The sequence below is a fragment of the Melanerpes formicivorus genome, unplaced genomic scaffold, assembly GCF_026170545.1.
Source record: "Melanerpes formicivorus ecotype bairdi unplaced genomic scaffold, bMelFor1.0.p_v2 SCAF_1, whole genome shotgun sequence".
Lineage (NCBI taxonomy): Eukaryota > Metazoa > Chordata > Aves > Piciformes > Picidae > Melanerpes > Melanerpes formicivorus.
In genome coordinates this window covers 19,384,260-19,411,372 of record NW_027142353.1, presented here as the reverse complement: position 1 = coordinate 19,411,372, position 27,113 = coordinate 19,384,260, and the positions used below count along the sequence as shown (strand labels likewise).

The window sequence follows — 27,113 nt, the reverse complement described above, 5'->3', positions numbered from 1 at the left end:
GGGAGTTGAGGCTTTTGGCCTTGAGCAGCGTGGTTCATTTCTACGGTGCTAATCGGGCCTCGTGAAGGGGAAACAGGGATGAGGTGGGGGGACACCAAGGTTTGGCAATGGGACCTGGTTGGGGGTAGGTTTTGGAAGGTTTTTGGCCTAATGAAGTTGTTTTAAGACCAGGCCAAAGGACTGGGCCAAGGCTGAATACAACTTTGGGTATTTTTTGTTTGTGTAAGAATTTCCATTTCACTTTCCAGTTCTGTGTCTCAAGCATTTTTATTTTACTCCTTTTGGAAGGGGTAACTGTCTGCTCTGAAACCAAGACAATTGAACATTATGAGTGTGGCTGCCAAGGCACATGGTGGACACCCCTTCCCTGGAGACATTTGTCAGGCTTGATGGGGCTCTAATCAACATACCTATTTGGGTACATCCCTGCTTACTGCAGGGGAGTTGGACTAAATGACCTTTAATGGTTTCTTCCAACCCAGTGCATTCTATTCCATTATAGGGCTTTCACAGGAAGCTTCACAGAGCAGTGCTAGACAGACTTATGAGAAAGAGGCCTAATGTGACATTACAGTAAATATTAACAAGCTGTTTAGCCAGAAAGGCCCAATTCTGAAGCCTGCTACGCAAATAGGAAGGCTAATCAGCAGTGCAGCTATTAAGTGTGATCACACTTTGCCATAGTCTTCCTTTCCCTCTTCAGCCTCCACAATTTTGGAGTTCATAAGATATTTTTGCCGTTACCCATTAATTACAGTGCCAATCCACTCATCCATGAAACACCTGTAAACAGAGATGCTCTTTGAGAAGCAAGGATTAGACTTCCAATTGCAGTGGATTTGGTGGTTTCAAGTGAGTTAGAAAGCAGCAAGACAAATGGCAGAGATCCATTTTTGTTTCATTATTCATTTAAACCAAACTATTCCTATTACACAAGTTTGAAAAAAAATAATATATACTTCCATTCTGTAGCTGTGTTCTTCTACAGATGCATAAGCATAAAAACATCTGTAAGTAGAGGCAATACTCTGTATCAGCTGGCGTAGAGTTTAATTTTCTCACTATATTTGTTGATCCAATAAAAGATGTCACCACTACCCACAAATCTTGTCACAGGAAAATAACTGAATAAGATAAGAAAATTTTCATTAATAGTCTCCAAGTCAAAATCTCACTTGTGATCTCCCAGCAGGAGAGTCAGAAAGTTGAATCAATGTACTTCCTTCTCATTTTTCTGTCCTGGGCTAAGCCATACTGATTGCTCTAGTATTACTACAGTCATCCTCTGAGGTCCACCAAGAATGCCGCCCTTGCAATCAGAAGCAATAAAGATGGTCTACCCTTGTGCTATGATTCCTAACACTCTCTGAAGTCAGTATCACTGTTGCCACCTCTTTCTCTGCCTCCATCTCACCTTCTCCATACAGCTACCTTTTCTCTGTAGTCCTCCCTTTAACTCCAGATGCTTCTTGCTACCTATCCTCATCCATACTCCCCCCAAAATTCTTTTTACTGTCCTTTCACACATGGAACCACCAGCCCCTACTGGAAAAGCTTGTCCACTCAAGACTCTCAACTCTGCAACACTTTCATCTCTATAACTCTAGGTACCTTTGTCCAAAAGAAGCCAAGTATTCAGCTGGGAGTACAAATACATTCCAGTTATACCAGTCATTTTTCATAGTTTAGCCCCACACTTAGAATCGTAGAATCATAGAAGCAACCAGGTTGGAAGAGACCTCCAAGATCATCCAGTCCAACGTATCACCCAGCCCTATCCAATCAACTAGACCATGGCACTGTCTCATGCAGTACTCCTGACACAGGCCATCCATCTCATACACTAAATACCAGACATAAGAGTTCCTGAGATTATGCTTGTGTCAGGCAACAGAGCAAATCAACAATATACATCTGTCACAAGAAGAGGTGCAAACACTGGTATGCTCTGGAAGTCATCATTTAAAAAAATGCTCAAATTGGACAACAGATGCTGAAGGGAATACAAACAGGTGCTAAAAAGATAAATACTGACAGTCACTAGAGCCTTCGTATTACTAGAGCAATTGCCTGCTGCAGCAGAGCTGGTTAAACTGCCTGGACATCAGCACAAGTCAGATTTTCTTCTGTAGCCTGCAACAAACTTGGAGGTCCCTCACACTCATAAAATTAACAAAAGAAAAAAAAGAAAGGGAAAAAAAGGGATGTGCAAAGAATTGATTTAGATTTATTAATCTTCCCAAAACAAACAGGTGCAAACAAGAACACAAGAGGTTTCACTTGAACTTAAGAAGAAACTTCTTTAAGAGTGATGGAGCACTGGAACAGGCTGTCTCCAGAGGCTGTAGAGTCTCCTGCTCCAGAGACTTCCAAAACCTGACTGGATGTTTTCCTGTGCAACCTGATCCAGGTGGACCTGCATTAGCAGAGAGGCTGGAGTAGATCATTTCCAGAGGTCCCTTCCAGCCCCTACTACTATGTGATTCTAAGTCACCCCTATTTTACAAATAGCAAAATATTTTCCATTTCCTGAAGCTGTTTATGCCCCATAGCACCTTACTCCCAGGCATCCAGACAGACAGTACAACTCTTCTTGGCCTTAATGTGACTGCTTTCTTACAGTGTTTCCTTATATTTAAGGAAAATCAGTATTCCCTTAAATATTTAGGAAAAAACAGAACTTAATTTTATTATTAAAATACTGACAGAGTTGTAAATAAAATTGTACCACACATCAAAAGACACTTTTAGTAACTATCAGGGCTCTTCATTTACATGAGGAAAATACTAACTGCAGCTCAGCTGACAATTTGACAAATACTAGAAGTTCCTAATTTAAAGACGTTCCACTGAAATGTAAAAAGTGGGTAAATAATTGATTACTGCAAGAAGTGATCTTACCCATGTTTAGAAGCAAACCCTGCCACAACGTGTTGGGTTCAAAAAACCAAATTATTGGCTAATAGCTCATTTAGCAAACAGATTTTTAAAAGCTCAGGATTTTATGAGAGCACTTTGAAAACAAAGCTACTGTAGGTTTGTCAGAAAACACAATATTTTGTTAGATCAAATAATACTGACAAGGAACAATAAGACTAACTTTTACACATCTAAATTTTTCTTCAAGCCTGAAACACAGGTCAAGGACATCCAAACAGTCTCAGCTGTACTCCACAAAGCAAACAGATGCGTGGCAAAAAAGCACAAAAGTAACCAAGTTTTTCATGAGATGCCTCTGAAACAAGCATGGCTTAGTGGGAACCTAAGTTTGCCACACAGTTTGTCTCTACCGAATCCATGATACTTGGTTTTCAGGACAGCTGTGGATTTTGCCTCTCAGGCTTGTTTCCTATTAGTTTCTCAGCCAAAGTGATCAGAGACGCACTTGTTTTGGAAAAAAACACTCTTGCACCCATGTCAAGGTGTTTGTCTGATGTCAATTGCTTATGAAAGCTCATAGCTGCTGTTTAATTTGATGCATAACTATTCCCTGACTTCATCAGCCCACCTTTTTTAAAAGGAGCACCAGAGTAAGTGTATTACTTGATCGAAGACCTACATGCAAGAAGCCAAAACTGGGATGGTTTACAACAGCAGCATTTATTTATTCACAACCACAACAGTGGTTATGAATACTCATTGACCAGCTTTGCATTTCTTGCTCAGGCACGTTACAATTAAATTTTCTATATGCTGCCTCATGAGAATTTTGTCAATTGGTTTATAGGGAGTAGAAGGGCAGGTGGCACTCTAGGAGGTGGGGCTCTGAGAGTTTCTTTGAAGACAGAACTTTAGAAAAGATCTTTTTCACAGTCTCCACAGCACAACTGCATGTTACAGATGGAATTAATAGTGGTTTTCCTTCAGTACTTTAGCATGTTAGCACAGTGTCTGTGTGACTCATTCAGTGTTTGTATGATTCATTCAAAGATTAAGTCTCTATCCTTAAGAGCAGCATCTTTGATGCCTAACAGCCCTTTTTAAGCTCTTGTGGTATGTTAAAGGCACAATTAGAAAGTACTTGTCAGACAAGTCTGTTACTTGGATTGGATGGTCAAATGGACTCAGGGCCTAAATCATTGCCACAATTTTCCTATAGCTTTTAACAAAATGTCTCAAAGACCCACCAAACCAGCTTCTGCCTGGTTTGACCCAATTAATCTGCTCCATTGAAACATTTCTTCTTCAGCCTCAGTTCTTGCTGTCAACCATACGTAAAAGCAGACATGAGGCAAATAATCTCAAAGCCATTCAGGCAATTTCTGCTTGCTAGAGAGCTCTGTTTGCTCTAGGACAGATAGTTACAGGAAAGATCTGCAGACTTCAGTTGACTTGTGGCCAATACCAAGTGTTCCTCCTCTTGGAACAGTATTAGCCTAGAGTGTAGACTGTAAGTCTACACAGGTCTCCTTTCTGACAGAGAAGGACAGAGAACCAAGTTCTTCTCCAACACCTTTAGTATGAGAATCAGGATGAGGTAGTCTTTTCACATCTATGGAAATATTTACAAGGTTCCACTAGTTACTGCTGCCTAGGTCATGAAAATAAACAAGCAAGGAGCATAAATAGGATATTTATTACAGAACCACAAACTGGCTGAGACTGGTTAGAAGAGAGCTCTGGATGTCATGTGGTTCAAACCTCTTCTCAAGCAAGACAATCCAGAGCCAATTACCAAGGGCCATGTACAAACACCTTTTGAACATCTCCAAGGAAGGAGACCTCACAATTCCTCTGGATGACCTGTGCCAGTGTTCAGTCACTCTCACAATGAAAAAGTAGTTCCTGATGTTCAGAGGGAACCTCCCATGTTTCCCATTGCCTCTGGTCACTGAGAAAATCCTGGCTCCGTTCACTTTGCACCCTCCCTTCAAGTATTTATATTCACTGATGACATCCTCCTGAGCCTTCTCTTCTCCCAGCTGAACAGTCCCAACTCTCTCAGCCTTTCTTTGTAGGACAGATATTCCAGTCCCTTCATCATCCTTGTGGCCCTTCACTGGACTCTCCCCAGTATTTATCTGTCTCCTGTACTAGGAAACCCCAAACTGGACTCAGGACTCAAGGTCTCACCAGTGCTGCATAGTGCTGTCTATTGCTGGCATGTGGAGGAATGCATGGAGGAAAACAAGACTCTCAAAAATGTGTAAACACACAGCTTTGCAAAATGAAATAATGGTTTTAATGTTACTCTGTAGAACTCCATTCCTTTACTTCCACTTTTCAAAACATGGTAAAAAACCACAACCAAGCTACAGCAAGAACAACACTTCTGTTGAGGGCAACTGCTCTGTCCTGATGTCAGTTCAATTCAGCACTACAGCCAACAGCAGCAGGCAGTGTTGACCACAGACACAGTACATCCAGTAACTGGATGAAAGGTAACAGTCTCATGTTTACAGGATTGCTGGAGTCACCTCACCTACCCTTTGGCCTGAAACTCTCAAAAACCCCATACTGATGATACATCCACCTCCACTGAGTTCTTACAGTCATATCCCTTCTGGCTCCTCATCTGCATACCAATCAAGTACTGTACACACTATGAGGCAGAATTTCCAAATCAAGCAGCAGATGAAGGTAATAGTGCAGAATAAACACTGCCACACATCTTAGGGATTTCAGGCTACTCGTTCCACTGATACCTACTGCAAATTCAGAGCTTCTCATATTTTTCCATAATTTTGAAATCAGTAATATATTGCACTACAAGCTCATGTAAACCATTAACCACAACAAAATCAATCCAGAGTATGCAGGAAACTGTGGTAATTCATTTTGTGACTCATTTATTATAATGGACAACGTGTCAAAGACTCAGCCCAAGTCCACAGGTTTCTGTCACATCAGAGGGAAAAAAAAAGGCATAGAAAGGAAAAAATAATTAAAAATCAACTATTGTTGAGCTTTCTGCCCCAGAACATCAATCTCCAAGAGCTACTATTATGGAAGTTTTAATAATATATAAGTTTTTTACAAAAGCTTTAAGTTGTGTTATTGGAGGCTATACTTGAAGATCTTTAGAAGAAGGTCAATTCTTTCTCTTTTCAAACTTTAAATGACACTTAGTCCTTGAAGAACTTTTAGCCCAAGAATAAGGTCTTCTGTTTGGCCACTGCAAATTTTCAGTATGACAGAATAGTTCAAGTTTCACCACCTTACTGAGGTATCATAGTATCATAGTATCATTCAGGGTTGGAAGGGACCACAAGGATCATCTAGTTCCAATCTTGAACTTTGCACTGGAAGGTCTACTTTCAGACAGAAAACTTAGCAGATATTCATACTCAGTCATTAAAGCAAAAATTTCCACCAGGATGCCACATGCAGATTATGCCCTGTGGAATTCTCGGCACTTAGAGCAGAACTGAGACCAACCTACTATTTCACACAGCCTGCTGTTACTCCAGTCACACACTCCTAACAAGTAAACCAACCAAGACCTTCTCCTGCCTGCAGGCTCAGTTAAAGAGTGCTATAAGAGCACTGCTAAAGAAAGCTTGCAAGTAAAGCAATGGCTTACATCAAGAACATCCCTGAAACCTCAACTTAGCCGTAAAGGAAAACTGCTTGTTAAGAGTGGTATGTCTCTTGTTAAACCAGAGATCACCTAACACTGATGTCTTTGAGGAAGCATTAAAAAAACCAATAAATTCTTTTAAAAAGTAGAATTTGTTATAACACAGAAACTGTGCAAGCTGCATTATTCTTTAACTTCAGAAAAGCTAAAATAATAAACAAAATTAAAGATGACCTAAAGAATTGAAGGAAGCATATATAGACGGTGATGTAAACTACTCTTATCCCAAGGATGGACATAAAATGGACTCAATAACAATCTACTGCCTGAAGAAGAGGAGCAGCATGACAAGGAAGAAAGATGATACCTCAGTCTGTCATTTCTATATTTCTTTCTGAAGAAGCTGTTCAACTTAAGTAAAAATAGGATTCTCCCTCAGTCATTGTCTTCTCTGTCTCCAAGTACCTTCCTGTTTGCTAAAAATGCTGATTCTTACATATCACCTCATTTTAGGCACTCAAAACACAGGGTTCACATCATACCTTAACCCAAATTTTCACTAGCATTAACTATACATAAAAATGTGAGTATATGAAAGAATCCTGAGTACCTTCTGTTTTGCTGGGAATGTCTTTGTTCTATCAAAGTGATTAGCTGATCAAAGACATCAGTCTGGAAAGAAGCCCAGATATAGTCCCTGTTAGTGCCAGAATACTGATGTCACTAGGAATAAAGGTTAAAAACTAAATTAGAAAAAGCATTCTAACCTGGTACAAACCCAAGAGATAGCAAACTGCAAATCAGGAACTCACTGCTCTGACCACAGATCGCTTTCCACCTCTACAGCAGTACCTTGAGAACTGATAAAAAAGGAAAGTGATTCATTTCTGAATGAGCAGATACACAAAGACCAGAATATAAACATTCACTTCCTGCATTTCCCTACTCCTGAGCGCTGACATTACACACCCTGTAACATTACAACATAATCAGTCACAATTTACTTGGTTGGTCAGGAAGATGCCATTTTTACCAGCTGTTATTAGAACAATTCTACCAGGATTTTGGAAAGCCTCTAATGTTGCCTGCAGAAAAAGATAGGACAGACAAGTGTCTTCTCAGCCCTGTAAGAGAAGTGAGACCTCAAGGGAAGGTCTTAAGTCATCCCCTTCTTCACAGAGACAGCATACAATAGAATCAGGCTCTGCTGTCAAAAAGGCAGGGTCACTATGCTGTCAGAATAGTCAAGCTACTCTGTTTCACACATTAAATAAAATGTCCTAAATGAGAAAGCTTTGAAATTGGGTTTGCTACCATCCCAAAAGAATTTCCTTTCATTGAAGGACAAAATACATTACAGACAGGCACATGAAGCTAATAGCAGTATCCAGCTCAACTGGTTCATTAACCCAGGAAGGAGCCCTTCTCTGTCTCTGAATTTGTATCATGTCCTGCTTGCAAATGCCTTGAAAACTACCAGTGCCACACTACAGAGCAGTCTTGTAGAGATTTGCAGAAACCCATGCAAATACTGTAATTTCTTCATGAACTGACAAAGTCTCTCTCAAAACATTAGCTCAAAATCATTTGCATTACATTACAAAGCTGATAGAAATAAAAAAACAAAACATGCCAAGATAAAATGATGTGTCTGTTGGGGCCCTGGAGGGACCCACTGGCTTCAGTTGCCCTGACCAGTCCCACAACAGTTACACCACAGTTCGTCATTAACATATTACTGTACTTTCCCCTGCCCAAGTACAAAATTTTGCTCTCACCAGTTTCACAAAAGCCCTTGCTTCATCACTGGTCAAGTAGTAAAAAAGACTACACAGACTACTTTCTTCTAGTCAGAAAAATCTTCTCCTTTTGTCTGTCTTTATTTGTAATTATAGGCATAAGCAACTCCTGGATAATTTTACAGCACCTAGTCAAAGCCACATCCTATGTACTCTCATCAACTCATTCCTTAAGGAGGTAGTTTACAAACTACATTTTCCCCACTCCTCTTAAGCCTATTTGTACATCACATTACAAGCATCATCCGTTTACACTCAATGTCCAGTTATTTTTCAACAGTGGCACAGGAGAGTCTTTGTTTATTCAAATTCTTCCGCAACACTAGGATTTCATCTCCTTGAGCTGCTTGGAAGCACTACTTCAACTACTAAGCTGCAAAATAACATGTATTTCTTTCTCTTTAATCATCTACTTTGAAGCTTTACTTTTGTAAAATAAATGGGGTTTCCTCACAGGACCTTTTGATTATAAATCCAAGTTGGTTATCCTCTGTGGCTTACCTCAGGTTTCTACCTGCTTCATTTGACTGTTCATTACCTACCTTCACAACTGGAATCAGCAATGCAAATCCAACACTGCTATGCACTTGCTCTCAGGCCAGAGGAGCACGGCTGGGATGAGACATACAGGCAGAAGGCTATATACTGACAGTCTCCAGTGATATTTCACAAGAATTTATAAAGTTAACCACAAGAGTTTGTAGTTTATTTTTAAACCTGTCTCCATTTCACATGTTCACCCGTCCTCTTCAGTAAACTGCCTTTCCCCAGTAAACTGCCTATTCCCACTTCCCCTTACTAAGGCAATCATCTATGATTAATAAAGTAAACAGAGTAAGTTCTGACATTTCCTGAGATGCTTTTCAAATGGTGTTTTGGTTGCAACTTCCCTCTATGGCTTACTGTGGCTTAAAGAGTAGATTTTCTCATTGCTTACAGTAGGAAAAAATAGGAATACAATGAAATTACTTCAAAGACATAATAACTCAAAAACACCCTTCAAGCTTCCAGTTTCAATGCCAGACTGTATTAACCTTTGATACTCTGCTTCAGCTCATTTTCACAGCACAGCGTACACTGCCAGGTGCCTGAATATCTACTTTCTGATGCTGACAGTAACTGAGTTGGTATTTGATTGCACTTACTGCAGGCTATTCTCATGCTGTTCATCCACCCTGCATTGATCAAGTATGAAAAATTACCCTAACATATGTCCTGCTATTTCGGATGGCAAGAAAAATAGTACAAACAGGACAAATATTTTCTGCAAGGCCTAGAAGGGAATAAGGGAGTCTTTGGAACACCACATATAAGTATATCAGGATAAGTAAGTATAAGTATAGTATATCAGTAAAATATTGATACCAACCCTGGCATCCACACATCAGGAAGAATATCCAAGATACAAAAGATCTGATGTAAAGGTCTGAAGATCATGCCTTACAACAACAAATGTTAGTACAAACCATGTGTTGAAGGATAGCCTAAGTAATTACATAGAGCAAAAGGAAGAGTTCTTCCATTTCACATAAAAGAACTAGTCATCCAAACAAGTTTCTAATCTCAGGTTAGTTACTACTGAAACATTTAAAAACTGTTGTTTTATAGTTTACACACAAAAAGAAGAAACTACAACAAAAAAGGCTCAAATCTTGAACCCACAGTTACACAGAAAGTCTAGTTGAGCATGGTGACCTCTGATAGCAATTTCCAAAGGAAAACACACACGCTAAAACCTAATGGTAGCAATTTCTGTATGAACTTACTTTCTGACAAGTAATGGAAATAAGCATGACAATCAGCTGCTCACACTTACAGGAGACTGAGTGTCAGAATTCAAAAAAAAAAGAATAGTAATTATCATTTGCCTTCTTAATCTTCCACTCCTATACTCTAATTGTGTTATCTCTGCTCTCCACTCCAAGTCTTGAAAATTCTTCTAGGAGTGGAGGGAGAAATTGACTTTGAATAAAAATAGAAAAACTCAAAAACAAATACACAAAAATTAAACATGAACAAGCAAAAAAAAACAAAAACCAAAACAAACAACAAACCAACAACCAGCAGAACATGCTTCTGATCTTGAAGCTTTGCAGGAATTGTAATAGGGACCTTTTCTCTGCTAAATGACACAGCATGCTTTATGTAGGCCTCACAATGACAAATAGCCTCAGCATTTCATTACACCCAAACCATTTATCTAATTGTATATCTAAGAACATATGTTTATTGTAGATAGCAAATGCTAATATCTGATAATTTACACACACTTCCTGTGGTCAATATAGTCTACCTAGCACTCTTTACTCACCTATTTTAATTTCACTAGCTCATAAACAATAATTTTCTAACAGTATTTTTTTTCTGCATAATAAAGTGAATCTTGGAAACAAACAAGCAGAACTTAAAAATGACTGCAGCAGTTCAAGAGAATGAGTGATTCAAATTTGACTATAGGATATTAAATACCTGATAAAGGAACAAACAAGGCATTATCTTTAAAACAAGTTGTATCTATGATCCTCAGTCTTCTTTCAATGAGGAGATAAAACAAAACCAAGCAGGACCAAGTGTAATTTCATTCTTTGAAGATGGGTTTTCTGCTTCTCTATACTAAGGATGCTTACATATTTCTTGGGAGTTTCTTACAGTACCACTATCATCCACTATCGTCCATAAATTAATTAACAGTTAGTGACCTGAGGTATCTCTAGGAGTTCTAACCATCACCAATTTCAGGCAGTGCCAGGAGGAATCTACTGGGTATCAGGCAAGATTCCAGGCATATCTCAAAGCCTGATGCTGCTTTTACTTTAAGTGAATGTCAAATCCTCAGAGGCAAATCTCTATTCACTAACACAATAAGGAACATGGACCAGTTTTACCAGTGGCATTGCTAAACTACAGCTGAAACTTCCAAGAAGCACAATGAATTCTTTCCCTAACTTCTTTAAATGTGTGGGACAAGGCAAGATACACTTTTGAAGAGAGGCAAGTTACAGGACTAAAAGGCAGATGTTATTCAGGCTTACTTAGAAGTCCAAGTAAATCAATCAGTGGTCCTCCCAGTTCTAAGATACAGGGATATAAAACGTAAAGTAATGAAAGTATGTAGTCATTTACACCACTACAAGAGAGGTTTGTGATCAGTGAAAATCTTGCCTCTTATATGTTGTGGTGGTTTGGGTTTGCAGCACCATACAAATTGGAAGGAGTAAATCACCACACTACTCAGAATTAGGAAATTAAATGAAATTATTATTTACAGAAGTAGGCTAAATATAAAAGGTAATAAACATATACAAAAAAATATATATAAATCAACAACAGCACAACACCTCCCTGGAAAATAGTTCAGACCCCCCTGGACAAAGCCCAGAGGGCTGTTACCAGCTAAAAAAGTTATTATCTCTTGTCCTGTCGCTGTTCTTTACCATAACCCAAACAGAAACCAGCAAGCCAAGCAAGCAAGGTCAGAGGCAGAGATAGAGGGAAAGAAGTGAGCAAGAGAGAGAAAACAAGTAGTGTTTTCAAACTATATAGAAATGCAGACGAATGAAATGGGATAAACAGATCTCTTATGTTCTATTCAGTCCCTTTGAAGTGTTCATCCTCTGGACTACAATTCTCTGGTAAAATCTATTTGCAATTCAGACACTAGCCCTAAACCTGTAACATATGTCTAAGCTTACCTTGCTCAGTTCATGCTGAAATCTGAAGCTAAAGGTTTTGGTTTTTTAAATCCTCTCTAACTACACACCAAGTCCGAGCTCTGAAAACTTACTGAGTTTGTCATTGTCCCTAAAGCACATGCTTAGTAATCCAAGAACAATGCTGTCAGATGCCACCAAGTCATGATAAACCAGATGTTTATTCCTTGGAATTATAACTGTGCAAATGCCTTTGAGCAAGTTTTCAGCTCATGTTTTAATACTGCTCTTGTAATTGCAATTGCCACATGTCAAGTGATAATGTAAAAAGACATCTGGCCTCAGGATGCTGATAGTGTCTAGTCATAGTGAGACTGTAACAGATAAGTAATTGCTAGTATTATTCAAAGTAAATATATCAAATTTAGCAGGACTTTAATGTTTTTTACTTCTCTGAACAAAATCACCAAATTCTCTTTCCAGGGTGTTCCAGCTTGCCCTCCTTCTCATATTAACAGGCCAGAAGTTAGATTTTTAAAAGACTGGATAATCATAGCCCACGTTTTGTAACTTTCCACTGAAGCTGACTTGATGCATGAACAACAGAGTGCACACAACTTCAACTGCCATGTAGCTAGCAAATGCTCTAAGTACAGAAAAATATACCTGCTACATTCATAAAGACAAATACTCTGTGTGCAGTTATTAATTTTATAACCCCCAGGCCATCTCCCAGCTGAAAAATAATGTGAAAAGTGCTATTTTCAACTGCAAAGTACAGAGTATAAGGCTTTTTAAATTCAAAATACTTTCTACAAGGAAACAGTTGTTTAAACATAAAAAACACTGGACTGAATTCTCTCTTTCTTGGTTGGACCTAAAAAGGAAAGCAAATCCTCCTATGCATCTTTCAGAGCATGCATTCTCACCAGCAAGCTGAGTCAGCAATTAAAACACTAAAAACAAACAAATAAAACAAAAAATTAACAAGACAACATGGAGGCAGTGAATCAGAAATACGCACAAATACTGCTAACTCTGCTAACTGCTGCATTACCAGCCAGAGCTTACAGAAATTTAGTGAGCACGGGAACTTGTGACTCTGAAGGTTGGTAGCTGCAGTAGTATCTAGAACATCCAGACCAACAATTTGGGTTTTGACATTCTTATGTTAACAAAGATAATTCAGTGAGAGATGCAGAACAAAATATTTTGCAACTGCCTTCATCTTCATACTTCTGTCATAAATATTTTTTTTTCTTGTAACATCCTATTATTACACAAGGGATACATTGTAAAAATAACAACATTCACACACAGATGCTCCTTTTTCCCATGAACATACTACTAGAGTGTTTAATGTTCATCAAGCTCATACTTGTCAAAGTCACAACCTGAAAGCCAGAAGACAAGCTTTGAACAATGGGAGAAGAATGTATCTTCAGCCTACACACTCATTATCTTAGTTTTATAATTCAATAAAAACATGACTTCTTTTCTCCTGTGAGTTTGATCCTGTTTCTGCCAAGCAGCAATTTCAGCTTTAATTCTGCACCACTAGCAACAAATGAGAGTATGCTTCCTTACAGTTGGCAAAATTCTACTTTTTCAGCAAAACAAAAATTAAATAAAAATAAGAAAGATCCTTGCCCAGCTACCTGTGATGTCCTACTTTCTACCCTCACTGACAACAAGCAGTCAACACCAGGGATTTAGAGAGCAGAGCAGGCACACTTGAACAGCTGCATCGTGGTGGTTGCCATTACTCCCAAGACAGCTCTCCTCTAGCATTGTTTTTACAATTCTCCAGCTGAAAAGCCCTAGAACTTCTTGTGTGAGACAGCAGTTAAATGGAGCAGTGCTGAAGCAGTATTTGCACATATGCCTGTCAATTGCTGTAAGCTTTGCAGGAAGGAAGAACAACTTTTAAAACACAATGCGCCATGACGGGTGTTTAAAGACTTTCATGATTTCATATAAAACGGCATTATCTTGCAGAAGAGTGACAGTCCCTGATGCTTACTCAATTCAAGACACTGCAAATATTTCACTAAGAAAATAGTTATGCTTTCTGACTAGCAAATAACAAGAATATACTGGTACTTTTCATGATCACCTGCAGCACAGGTAAGAGAAGAGACTTTAGAAGGGTATTTCCACTGCTGTGAATTATTATGCCTGTAAAAGCCTCAAAACCAGTGCACAGGCAACTTCTAGAGCTTTTCACACCCCACTAAACCCTTTTTGAAAGCACAAGCCCTATAGTTGTACACTACCATCTGACTGGAAAGCATGATGTTCCAGTCAGTCTCTGGACTTTCAGGAGGCCTGTCAACCCACAAGCACAGAGTTTCACTTACTCTGGCCTTGCACAACTGAGAACCTACAAATTAGATTGGGGTAAAAAGAACTTTTCAAGTGCTTGCCTAAAACTTGGGAAATTTAAGGTATTTCATTGTTGCTGTTGAACACTTCACTGCAACACATGAAAATTGATACAAAAGGCCTAAAAAAGGGTGATAGCAGCAGTCAAAAAACTATCTCCAAACACTGCACACTTCCTTTTTTCACACCTTGCCAGGTTGGTTTTGGCAGAACTACCAGTGCCACCATAAGACCTCGGCAAGGGAAAGGGTGCAGGATCAGAAGAGGCCTTGGAATGCTAGGTGGTCAATCGAGGTTCATCTTGCTCTGTCTGGATCTCCCAAGCTGTTTCCCATGTGGGTACCTCAGTGTAAAAGAAGAAATTGCAAGCCAGAAAGCCAGGCACAAGAAGTTCTGCACAATATAAACCTTCTCCTTTTTTTTTTTTTTTTCTCCTCTTTCTTTTTGCAGAGAGTACTTCTGAGAAAATATCCTTGACTGAAAATCAGTTTAGATAAACTGTCAGGACTTTTAAAATCCCCCTACCTTCCAAAAGGGATTTCTGCACCTCCTCAGAGTTGCTAATAGGATGAAAGACTTTTTCACTTGCGTTTCAGAGGCTTCCAAAAAGAGAGCCTCACATGCTGTGCCCTCTCTTCCTTCCCCCTCCTTCATCACAGAACATGGCACGTGTCCTCTGGCTCAGCCTACGGAAGGTGAATCAAGGCAAGCGCTACCGCTGTGACTGCTCTCTTCCAAAAGGAATCTGCTAAGACAGAAAAGTTCTCTCCCCTTGCACATCTTCTCCCATTATACCTCAAAACAACTAATCTGTTGAGCAGTAATTCCTCACTGTTTTGAGTAACTACATATATCCACACTAAGAGAACAAGCACTAACTCTGGACTGGTAGTCATCTGGTTCCATAGAAGTTTGTGGTGACAACGTAATACCCCCTGCTTTCTCTCCGGGACGCTCTAAGCTACCTAGCATCAAGGCAGACGACTGCAGCTGAAGCATGGTTGACAGCAGCTGGCTGCTGCCCCAGCCGTCCCTTACACCGGGAAGTCCCACGCAGCTATGCGGCTCAGAAACCACCTCGCCCACGGACGCGGAAAGCCCCACGCCAAAAGCCAGATGCCTTGCCGAGATGAGCAATACCTGGCCGCGATCCGTTATGCAAGCGGGGAAGCAAAACAATGCCTGGTAGCAGGTTTGCATCCGGCCCCAGGACGAAGGACCAAAGGAGAGGAGGGAGAGGACGCTCCCGCCCTCCACGCAGCTGCCGACAGAATTAAACGTGCGCTCCAAGGGGCAACAAGGCTGCGCTTTGAGCCGCCCGGCCGGCCGGCTGAGAGCTGCCCTGACCGAGGCGGGCAGGTCGCCTGATGGTTTGTGCCCAGACCGCGGACGGGGATTACTGTCCGGTACCAGCCGCGGGATTCACCTCAGGAGACCTCGCTCCGCTTCGCCGTGCTCCCCGCAGCCACCTGCGTGCAAGGGGCTGCCCCGGGCGGCAGGGCTGACACGCCGGGCCCGCAGGGGCGGGTGCCGAGCCGCGGCTGCTAAGTCACTGCCGGCAGCCAACGGAGAAGCTCGGGCGACAGCCGCCGCCTCCCATCCCCCACACACACCCGCCCCTGCCCGCCGCGGAGGAGCTCGGACTCTCCTGGGTACCACACTGAAGTACGAGCCGGGCAGTCCCTTAGCCGGGGCTCGGCATCCCCCCAGACACCGCCGGGCGAGCCTCGCAGCTGAGCGGCCAGGCGGGGAGAGCTGCATTAAGCACCGGCGCGGCCGCACCTCGCCGCGGCAGCAGCGCTGCTACCCTCCCCCCCTGCCCTCGCGTGGGCACTTACCAGAAGAAAAGCCGGGAGCAGAAGTTGGCATCCTCCAGCGGGTTGGGCTTCTCCTCACGGGGCACCGCTTCCATGTCGCCCGCCACGCCAACCCACCCGCTCAGCGGCAGCCAGGGCACAAGACCAAAGACAACTCACCACCGCGGCACCCGCCGCCGCCGCTTTGCCGCCGGCCGGCGCTGTTTCCGGGAGAGCCAGCACCCTCCGTCTTGTCCCGCCCAACCGCCGCAGGACGCCTCCTGCCGGCACGACTTCCCCGCGGCGCCCGCCCCAGCGCGAAGGCTGAGCTGAAGCGTTGGAGCCCCGGAGGCCGCGCTGGGTTGGGATCTGCACCCTCCCCGGCATGGCCGAGGGTCGCCGCGCTGCACTGCTGTTATTTCTCGGCGGCGTGAGAATCACCTGATGGTTGAGTTCGATAGGGACTTCTGGAGGTCAGCCTGTCCAACTCCCCTGTTGAAGCAGGGCAGCCTAGAGGCAATTGTCCAAATAGCTTTTGAAGATCTTCAGTGCCTCCGCAACATCTCTAGGCATCCTGTGCCAGTGGTTTGTCACCCTCCTAATTTTCAGAGGGAAGATACCATGTTTCAGTTTGTGCCCATTGCCTTTGGTCCCATCACTGGGCACCACCGGGAAGAGCCTGGCTCCAGACTCTTTGCACCCACTGCATATACTAATGAGATCCCCTTGAGCCTTCTCCAGGCTAAAGAGTCTCAGCTCTCTCAACTTTTCCTCATATAACAGACAGAGCCTATCAATGAACTCTCTCCTACATGTCCATGTCTCTGTTGTGCTGACTGGGGAGTCCTGAACTGAACCCAGGATTCCATGTGTAGCCTCACAATATCGAGCAGGGATAAAGTATCACCTTTCTTAACCTGCTGGCAACATTCCCCCTAATACAGCCCAGAACACTGTTAGCCTTTGCCACAAGGACACTTTGCCGGCTCATGTTCAACTTGGAGTACACGAGGATCCTCAGATCATATTCTGCCAAGCTGCTTTCTAGCTGGCAGCACTCTTTGATGCTGAGGTTGTTCTTCATTTTATGCTTCTTCATGAGATCACTGTCAGCTAGTTTCTTCAGCCCATTTTGGTCCCTGTGTATGGCAGCACAACCCTCTGGTATATCAGCCTCTCCTCACACTTTTGTATCATCATTAAACTTGCTGGGAGTGCCCGCTGCCACATAATCTAGATCATCTATGAAGAAGATGGAGAGTTTTGGACCCAATGTTGACCCCTGATATACACTACTAGTTACTGACCCCATCTAGACTTTATGCAATTAATCACAACCCTGATCTCCTGGACTCCTTCCCACTCCAGCTGAGCCAGGTGCAAAGACAGCTGCAAGACAGCTACTGTTCTGGTGTTCTGTGTATTCACCTCATGCCCCCCAGAAGCGACCAGCCCTGTCTCTTCCCAGCAAAGACAGAAAAACAATTAACAGGGCTGAAATTCATTGTAGGTGTTAAAGTTGATATGTTTTTGAGATAAAAGAGAGGTCTGGGCTACACTTTATTATAGAAGAAACAGCATCAGTTCATGCTTACAAGAATGTTGTAACAGCCGTAAGTCAGACAAATTAAGCTTAAGCTTGCTGTCAGTAAACACTGATGGGGCTGGCAACAGCGTGTGCTGCCTGAGCTTAGACAATGTGCCACATAATTTGCAAGCAGTAAGTAAGTCCCATGTCAACAACTGCATGTAGATCCTTCCAGATTAAAAGAAGGAAACAAACTTTGGGAAATAGTCCTGTGGTTTTAAAGGACAAGCTTTAATGAAACATTGCTTATGTATTCCAGGACCTCACAAAAACATGTGAAGAAAAGCTCTGCCCATCAGCAAAATCTGGCAGATTTAGATTTCTGTGAAGCAAATTTTTATAACTCATAAGAGAATTAAAAACTATAGCAGCCCAATACAAGTCCCAAAATATCAATAAAGTTTGGGCCAGACAGTAGGAGAAAGATATAAACCTCAAACTTGAGTTTTATTAATGAAGTTGTACTACTTTGTGAAGATGTGCAATGAAAGATTATTCAAACATTTCTTAATTTTGTAAGGAAGTAGAACACTAGTAATGAACAAGTAATTTATTTTAAGAATACAGTTTAAAGTATTGAAGCAAAAGGTTAAACCTTTTCCAGTTGTAATTGTATTGTAATGGTATTGTGTTGTGATGGTAGGTAGGAAAAGGACAGAGAACGAATCTTAAATATATTTTGTCCTTTGCCAGCATTATCAGGGACAAATATTGGCACCACTTGATTTTAAAATGATATTTACTTCTAAGTCCAAACCAAAACACTGTATGAAGTTTTGGAGAGTGGAAAACTAAAAAGGAAGGGCAAAATAAAATACAACAAAAAGAATATCCTGAAAGTCAGGTTAATCTGTAACTCAAGTCTGCAAGTAACCATTAGAAACTGATGCAGTAATAAAGAAGTGTAAAGCCATTAGCAACAGGTATGCTCAGGAAAATCTGAGACTGCATATGGAAGAAAGGGAAAATAGCACAGTAATGAAGTTAATAATCTTTCTATTTTAGGGGGAAAGAAAAGCACCTTCCAATTTATCCATTGAATATTTTGCTATAGCAACAATATATTCATAACATGAAAAGAGCAAGATAACAAACTAATGAAAGTGCAGCTTAATAAATCTATAATATGGACAACAGTCTAGCAAAGGCAACTACTCAAACAGGGTAACAGCCAAATTAAGCCAGGGGTATCTGAGTTAAACCCATCATGTATATACGTTGTGCTAGGGAAACAAATTTGATGATCACAGAGGATACCACAAAGATGCAAACATACAAGATTCCCTATTTAATTCAGTGCACAAGAAAGGCAATAGTCACTAAATAATTTTCTATATGATGTGAGGCCTTAAGGCTTTTTCGCTTTACTCTTCTTCTCATTCTGAATACAGTCACACTGACAAGCTCCTTCATGTACAATTTCTATGGCATTTATGGCTGGAGTATGACAAGCTCACAATCATCTGCTTTTCTCGAAACCTTTAGAAAGTAATGTGCAGTTTCAACTGATTTCCAGATGACAAATAAAAGCATGTGGATCTTAAGATGAAATATAGCCACTGATCCTGATGCAACAGGAGCCTAAAGCTTAGTCTTTCAGAGGACGTAGCACTATTACATTTCCCTTTCAGGCAAATGGTCACTGATTTCAGGGCTGCACAATAATATATATCATGCCCTAGGGTCTTGAGACAGGTACTTAGAAAACTAAGCGGATGTACATGAGTGTGTCTGAAAAGTACCGATAAAAGATTTGGTATCTCTGAGGCAGTACTAGGAACAGAATCAGATTCAAAGCTGTTTGAAAGACATCAGCCATTTCTCAAAGACAAGCTATTATAGCAGAACATGAAGGCTTTACAACAGTACATTGTTTGGGTTTCATGTTTTTGATTGAAGCCAGGCATAAAAGCAGACCATGTGCCTGCCTGACAAACTAAACAGGCAGCCTTTTTTTCCAGCCATGCCATGGACAAGAAAGCAGGCTGTCCCACTGGCTGTGAGCCCAGCTTGTCACTATCCAGTGGCTTGTTTCATCATCTTGCTGACATACCAACTGGAGAGTAGTTTCTCACCCTGCAGTACAGACACATTGGCCTGTTCTTGTTCAGCTGCAGCACAGAAATATTAATGTTGCAGAACCCAGCTGTAAATAATTTCACCATTTTGATGTGATCATCGGTGTGTAATGCCAACAGCCTTTCTCAGATGCTCTTCCTGTTTCTTCTTGTTATCCCCCCAGCCATCTGTTTTCCCCATATCTTTTCTAACATCTGTGTATCAAGTTTCTACATGCCAGAGTTTCTTATTTATTCTAATTGAGTTATTCCCTCCTTGAATTATAACGCAATTTAGATACCTAAGCATAGGTGCCTTTTTGCATTTTAGACACATATTCTACTTGGCCAAAATTTACCTTTCCAGAAGGTTTCAGGTCTTTCATTAATTGTGTTGTATCTAATCATCCCATGCTGATGTCTTATGAATGACAGTAGTCACCTATGTTTAAACAACTAAATCTTTCCCTTACTATCTTCACTACTGAATTAGTTTGGGGTTTAAGCCAGAGACCTCACCATATTTAACTACTGCATTAAGGTTGTTCTGGCAAATATGATTCTTCCTGAAGAGCTTTTGATTTCCATTCACATTTTTCTATCTAAATCTCATGTGCACACACAATATTTCTGTTAGCTTCCATAGTTTAGTTGCTTTGATGTTTGGATGTCTACTTATTTGCTTTACACAAAACTATTTAAAAATCATTAATCCATACTAAATAGTTTCTGCTGATTATCTGCTAAGATTCAAATTTTCTGTTGAATTAAACATTTAATGCAGTAGAAAAGTATCAGAAAGGTTGTACTAAAGGTTAAAATTGACACACCTCCCACCTGTTTGTTCAGTTGCCCCCAACAATTTCATCTCTGTGCTTCATGCACAGATACTTAGAGGCTGATGTTTCCATAGGATTATTTGGATGACCTTGCAGCAGGCTTTCGGCAGCAGGTCCCTATGCTGTTAGTTAAAACACCAATTAATGTGTGTTTACAGTATTGCTGTCCTGACCTACATATCTTTATCTCTCCATTCCTAAGCAGCTAAAAACTTATTTCACTGTTCTATTCTCACCAGATAACAGATATTAAACATTGTGCTTATATTCATTACAGCTTCAAGTCTTCCATTTTTTAACCCACATTTCTAATATTGATAATACAGGTTCCAGAGAGCAAAGCCTATCCTTACATTCTCTATCAGCTGATACCTTGCAGAAAATCTTGCACTTTATTTGCCACCTTCCTATCCTGATCTCTTGCTTTTCTAGTTTAATACCAGCCTGCACAGCCTAGAATAATATCCAAGCACCAGTGAATTACAGTAACAGAAAAATTAGACTGAACTAGCTCCAGGACAAGGGTGAGTCAGCAATCAGAAAGCAAACTTCTGTAAATATTGTGCAGACTGTGACTGATGGCCTAAGGAAATAAAGACTTTCCATCCCTGACATTTAGTAGATTAATCACTGTTATGATATTTGTTCAACACAGGCAACCTAGTCCAAGGATAGGAAGTGGATTAGCTGACCTTCTGACATCTGTGTTTTGCAAGAATGTCAGTGTCCATGGACTCATTTGGCTAGGCAAGATTGCCAGAGTGTTGCCATAACTTCAAGACAACAAATGGGAAATGCACTTTTTAAAACTTGTTGTCAGAGCCTGAAGGTGAATGGTAGATCTCCACTTAGTTTCATGTAGGTCTGATTCCTGTGATGCTGTGCTTTTGCTGAATAGATGAGGATCTTAGGCATAAGAGTTTTGTCTTGATTTTCTAAAGCAACATTTAGGACATACAGCACTGGAAAATATGGAATTCAAGTGGCTTTGGTAAGAAAGCTGTTTCCAACAGTAGGTAAGAAGACATGTAGCAAATTATCAACAAACAACATTCTTCCAGTTGAGTTAGTAAAACCTGTGATTCTTCCAGGTTTACAACATTCTCTTGCATTTTTCAAACTTATTTTCGTGACTCTGGTTTCCACTGCATGATCTGCATGACTGGATGAGATCCATCCTAGGGTGCTGAGAGAGCTGGCAGATGAGCTGGCCAAGCCACTCTCCATCATTTTGGAACAGTCCTGGCTCACTGGAGAGGTCCCAGATGACTGGAAGATGGCCAACATGGTGCCCATCCACAAGAAGAGCCAGAAGGAGGAACCAGGGAATTCCAGACCTGTCAGCCTGACCTCAGTGCCAGGCAAGATTATGGAACAGGTCATCCTGAGTGCAATCATACAGCACTTCCAAGATGGCCAAGGGATCAGGCCCAGCTAGCATGGATTCAGGAAGGGCAGGTCTTGCCTCACCAACCTGATCTCCTTCTATGATCAGGTGACTGCCTGGTGGATGTGGGGAAGGCTGTGGATGTAGTCTGCCTGGACTTCAGCAAGGCCTTTGATACCATCCCCCACAGAAAACTCCTGGGCAAGCTGTCAGCCCATGGCTTGGACAGCAGCACTCTGTGCTGGGTTAGGAACTGGCTGGAGGGCTGTGCCCAGAGAGTGGTGGTGAATGGTGTCACATCCAGGTGGCAGCCAGTCACTAGTGGTGTCCCCCAGGGCTCAGTGCTGGGCCCCATCCTGTTCAATGTCTTTATCAATGATCTGGATGAGGGGATTGAGTCCATCATCAGTAAGTGTGCAGATGACACCAAGATGTGGGCAGGTGTTGATCTGTTAGAGGGTAGGAGAGCTCAGCAGGGGGACCTTGACAGGCTGGACAGATGGGCAGAATCCAGTAGCATGAGATTTAACACATCTAAGTGCCGGGTTCTGCACATCAGCCACAACAACCCCATGCAGTGCTACAGGCTGGGGTCAGAGTAGCTGGAGAGCAGCCAGGCAGAAAGGGACCTAGGGGATACTGGTTGATAGTAGGCTGAACATGAGCCAGCAGTGTGTCCAGGTAGCCAAGAAGGCCAATGGCATCCTGGCCTGTATCAGGAATAGTGTGGCCAGCAGGAACAGGGAGGTCATTGTGCCCTTGAACGCAGCACTGGTTAGGCCACACCTTGAGTCCTGTGTCCAGTTCTGGGCCCCATAGTTTAGGAAAGATGTTGACTTGCTGGAATGTGTCCAGAGAAGGGCAACAAAGCTGGTGAGGGGTTTGGAGCACAAGCCCTCTGAGGAGAGGCTGAGGGAGCTGAGGTTGCTTAGCCTGGAGAAGAGGAGGCTCAGAGGAGGACCTTACTGCTGTCTTACAAGTACCTGAAGGGAGGTTGTAGCCAGGTGGGGGTTGGTCTCTTCTCCCAGGCAACCAGCACCAGAACAAGAGGACACAATCTCAAGCTGTGCCAGGGGAGGTTTAGGCTGGATGTTAGGAAGAAGTTCTTCATAGAAAGAGTGATTTGCCATTGGAATGTGCTGCCCAGGGAGGTGGTGGAGTCACCATCACCGGAGGTGTTTAGAAGGAGACTTGATGGGGTGCTTGGTTGCATGGTTTAATTGATTAGATAGTGTTGGATGATAGGTTGGACGCGATGATCTCAAAGGTCTCTTCCAACCTGGTCTATTCTATTCTATTCTATTCTATTCTATTCTATTCTATTCTATTCTATTCTATTCTATTCTATTCTATTCTATTCCATCTCTTTTGCTTTATGTCAACCTAAATAGGCAAGAGGAAGAGGACATCAACAATGGAAGTATGAAAGTTCATCCTCGCCTAAAATGTGAAGAAGGAAGGAAAAAGCTGATGGCGAGCACTCATGCATTTATATGCCACACAGCAAATCAATCAACAGGTTCACTCTTATGGCACAGACATTTCTGGTTGTTCCTGAAGCCAGTCTACTTCCATACTAAAATCAGAAAAACACACATTGTACAGACAGTCAAAAGAAACTACCTTTCTTCCCAAATGAATTCCTTTCCTTCTAGCAATAACACAAATAATCAACCTGGTCCAGAAGAAAAGGCACATCAGTCACTTTTCAGAACGAAATGTCACTATTAAGGTCATGTGGATCCTGATCACATTTCACTTGGCATTGCCAGACCTAAGAAAGTTATTCTTGGCAATAACAAGGGGACAGAAGGCACCACAGACAAATTCATAAGTTACTACTTCGATCTGAGCTTTTTCCTTTAGTAACATAAAGCCACAGAAAAGCTTGCTTAAAATGAGTCGCACGGTGTGGCTTTTGCCCTACTGAAGCTTACCAACTATGATGGGAGGTTGGACGTCATTAAAATGATTTCTGTTCTTATAAGACAGTACTTCTGACTTTAAAATAGAAACTACAGATGGTGCCAGCAGAAATCTTCAGTCTATGCACTTACTTCAAGTAACAATAAACCTAAAAAATATTATATTTGTTTTTTCACTGCTTTTAAGATTCCTTGTTGGTATTTGCTACCATGAATAGACTAAGCAAAAGCCTAATGCCTTGCAGCATTCTGGAGGAAGACAGAAAAAAATTAAAATGCTTCTAGGTCAAATAATATTTAGAGGTCACAAAATTAAGCACTCATGTAAATTTTAACAGCAAATGAAACACACTTATACTGCACCTGATTTCCACCTCACAAGTTAAATATACAACTCTGTGCATACGCTGTTAGCTTGAGATCACAGAAGGCACAGAAAATGACCAGGCATTCTGGAAAGGTGCTAAGGTCAGGGAGGAGGGGGGAAGGAAGAAAAAGAAAAAAGAAAAAAAAAAAGAAAAGAAAAAAAAAGGAAAGTAAGAAAAAAGTATTCTTCCCATTTCTGCTGGGAAAGGAGAGGCTGGTTTACACAGGTTTTAATACTTCACTGGAAACCTGGTGATAGAAAGGGTAAAAGCAATTCTGTCCTAACAAAAATAAGCGCAAGCCAGCAGAGACATCTTCAAAATGGCATATCTGACCTGGATATAAGGCACTTATATCAAGTATAGGCAGTCAAATCATAACACAAACTATGCCAAATGTCAGCAAACATAATTACTCTCAACCTTGGCCAACAGCCCTTCAACACTGTTATTAGTTGCCCTTCCTTAGCTCTTGGCTGCTTCACCAGGGTTTAGCATGCGTAGGTCCATGGCCTGACTTTTTGGCTAGATCACACAAAATCTCCATTTTTTTCTGGGGTATCCCTAATTTGAGAAGAAACAGAAGTTTCTCTGACAGTTCTGGAGGCAGCTCTCAGCAGATCACCAGTTGTCTGACAAAGCAAAGCTTGCAAAAGGCAATTTTTTTGTCCACATAACCCTGGACTACATATCCTCCTCACCTAACACACACCACTGGACAAGGCTCTTCTTCCTTAATTCTTTCTTTGGAACTTGATGCCTGACACAGGCAAGGGTGGACTACATAACAAGAATATAGGAAACTTTTTCTGAATCATATGAATTTTTTAAGTCAGAATTTTATGTTGTTAGACTTGCAGTATAATTATTGTATTATATTTGTGCTAAATCCTCTTATTTGGTTTCCTTTAAAATGGTACATTTAAACCCAAATACAATAAATTGTTTAGCCTGGGGAAAGGGAGGCTCAGGAGAGACCTTTTCACTTTCTACAGCTCTGTGAAAGGAGGTCATAGCAAGGTGGGAGTTGATCTCTTTTCCCAAGTAATAGATGATAGGACAAAGGAAAATGGCCTCAAGTTGGGTTATGGTTTGACTTAATAGGGGCAAATACTGGGTAATGCTCTTGGGTCTACTACAGCCTTGGGGAAGAGTGGCTGGAAAGTTGCCTGGTGCAAAAGGATCTCAGAGCTTTTGTCAACATCTGGCTGAATATAAGCAAGCAGCATGGCCAGGTGGCCAAAAAGGCAAACAGTATCCTGGCTTGTATCACAAATAGTGTGGACAGCAGGACTAAGAAAGTGGTTGTCCCTGGTACTCTACACTGATGAGGCCTCACTTTAAGTAGAGTTCAGTTTTGAGCCCCTCACTACAAGAATAGCATTGAGGTGCTAGAGTGTGTCCAAAGAACAACAAGCCTGGTGAAGGTTTTAGAACACAAGTCCTACAAGGAGCGACTGAGGGAACTGGGATTGTTTAGCCTGGAGGCAAGGAAGCTCAAGGAAGATTTTATTGCATTCTACAACTACCTAAAAGGAGGTTGTAGTGAGGTGGGTGTTGGTCTCTTGTACCTAGTAGCAAGTGATAGTATGAGATGAAATGGCCTCAAATTGCACCAGGGGAAGTTTAGACTGGATATTAGGAAATATTTACTGAAGGAGTCATCAGGCATTGGAACAGGCTACCCAGCAAGACTGTGGAGCCACCATCCCTGGAGACATTAAAGGAAATGTGTAGACACAGCACTTTGAAATCTGGCTTAATGGCCATGATGGTGTTAGGTTGACGATTGAACTTGATGATCCTAGAGGTCTTTTTGAAGCAAAATGATCCTACTACATGAAGAAACAGCCTCAAGTTGCTCCAGGCAATATTTAGGTTGGACATTAGAAAAATTATCTTTGCTGGAAGGGTTGTGAGGCACTAGAACAGGCTGCCTAGGGAAGTGGTGGGGTCACCATCCCTGGAAGGATTTAAGAGTTGTGTAGACATAGTGCTTAGGGGTATGGCTTAGTCAAAGACTTGTCAGTGTTCAGCTAATGTTTGGATTAGATCTTGAGAGTCTTTTTCTGATGTGGTATTGAGGGCTATGGTTTAGTGGTCATTGGAAGCACCCGGGTAACAGTTGAACTTGTTGATCCTTAATGTCTCTTCCAGCCAAAGCGATTTTGGGATTCTATGCTGCACCACCTAAGGTTTAGGTTGGACATTAGGAAAGATTTCTTCCGCAAAAGGATAATCAAGCATTTGAACAGGCTACCCAGGGAAGCAATTGAGTCCCTGGAGGTATTTAAAAGACATGTAATGGCACTCAGGGCCTTGATTTAGTGCTGGCCTTGGCAGTGCTAGGTTTACGATTGGACTTGATGACCTTAAAGATCTTTTCCAACTTAAATGATTTTATAACTCTACAATGCTATGATTCAATCACCTATAAATATTGACTCACAGGAACCAAGGATATTTACAAGCCCAGTGGTTTATTGTGCATAGATTCTTACATCTTAATCACTAATGCATCTGGGTATGTTCTAGCAACACATTAGGTATCATGATTAACACTTGCCAATTGTTGTTTATTCTTGCTCTCAATCCATTTTGATTTAATGTAGCTTCAGGCTAATATGACAACAGCTGTGTTTACATTAGAGAAGAAAAGGCTGAAGCAATACATACTGCTGTTAGAGCAGAAGGCAGTGAGGTTTTCCTTATTACTCTCATGCCATAACTACTTTTTTCTCAGCATCAGACAAACCAAGGTGGAACATTTTGTCTCCTATACGTGGAGGCTTGCTCTTACAG

The 27,113-nt window shown here is 41.5% G+C and overlaps 1 protein-coding gene across 2 annotated transcripts in view; it reads right to left on the bottom strand.

The window, feature by feature from the left end:
* ABCC4 (ATP binding cassette subfamily C member 4 (PEL blood group)) overlaps positions 1 to 16,395 on the bottom strand; it is a 165,355-nt gene extending 148,960 nt beyond the window's left edge. Inside the window, exon 1 of one of the 2 annotated variants that reach the window (XM_068169145.1) lies at positions 16,193 to 16,395. In XM_068169145.1, the coding sequence (XP_068025246.1) occupies positions 16,193 to 16,266 (74 nt within the window). In that variant the 5' untranslated portion in view covers positions 16,267 to 16,395. Of the gene's footprint in view, positions 1 to 15,494; positions 15,583 to 16,192 lie in introns of those variants that run through there. The other variant, XM_068169221.1, reaches the window with a different exon arrangement.
* Positions 16,396 to 27,113: the final 10,718 nt, after the last annotated feature.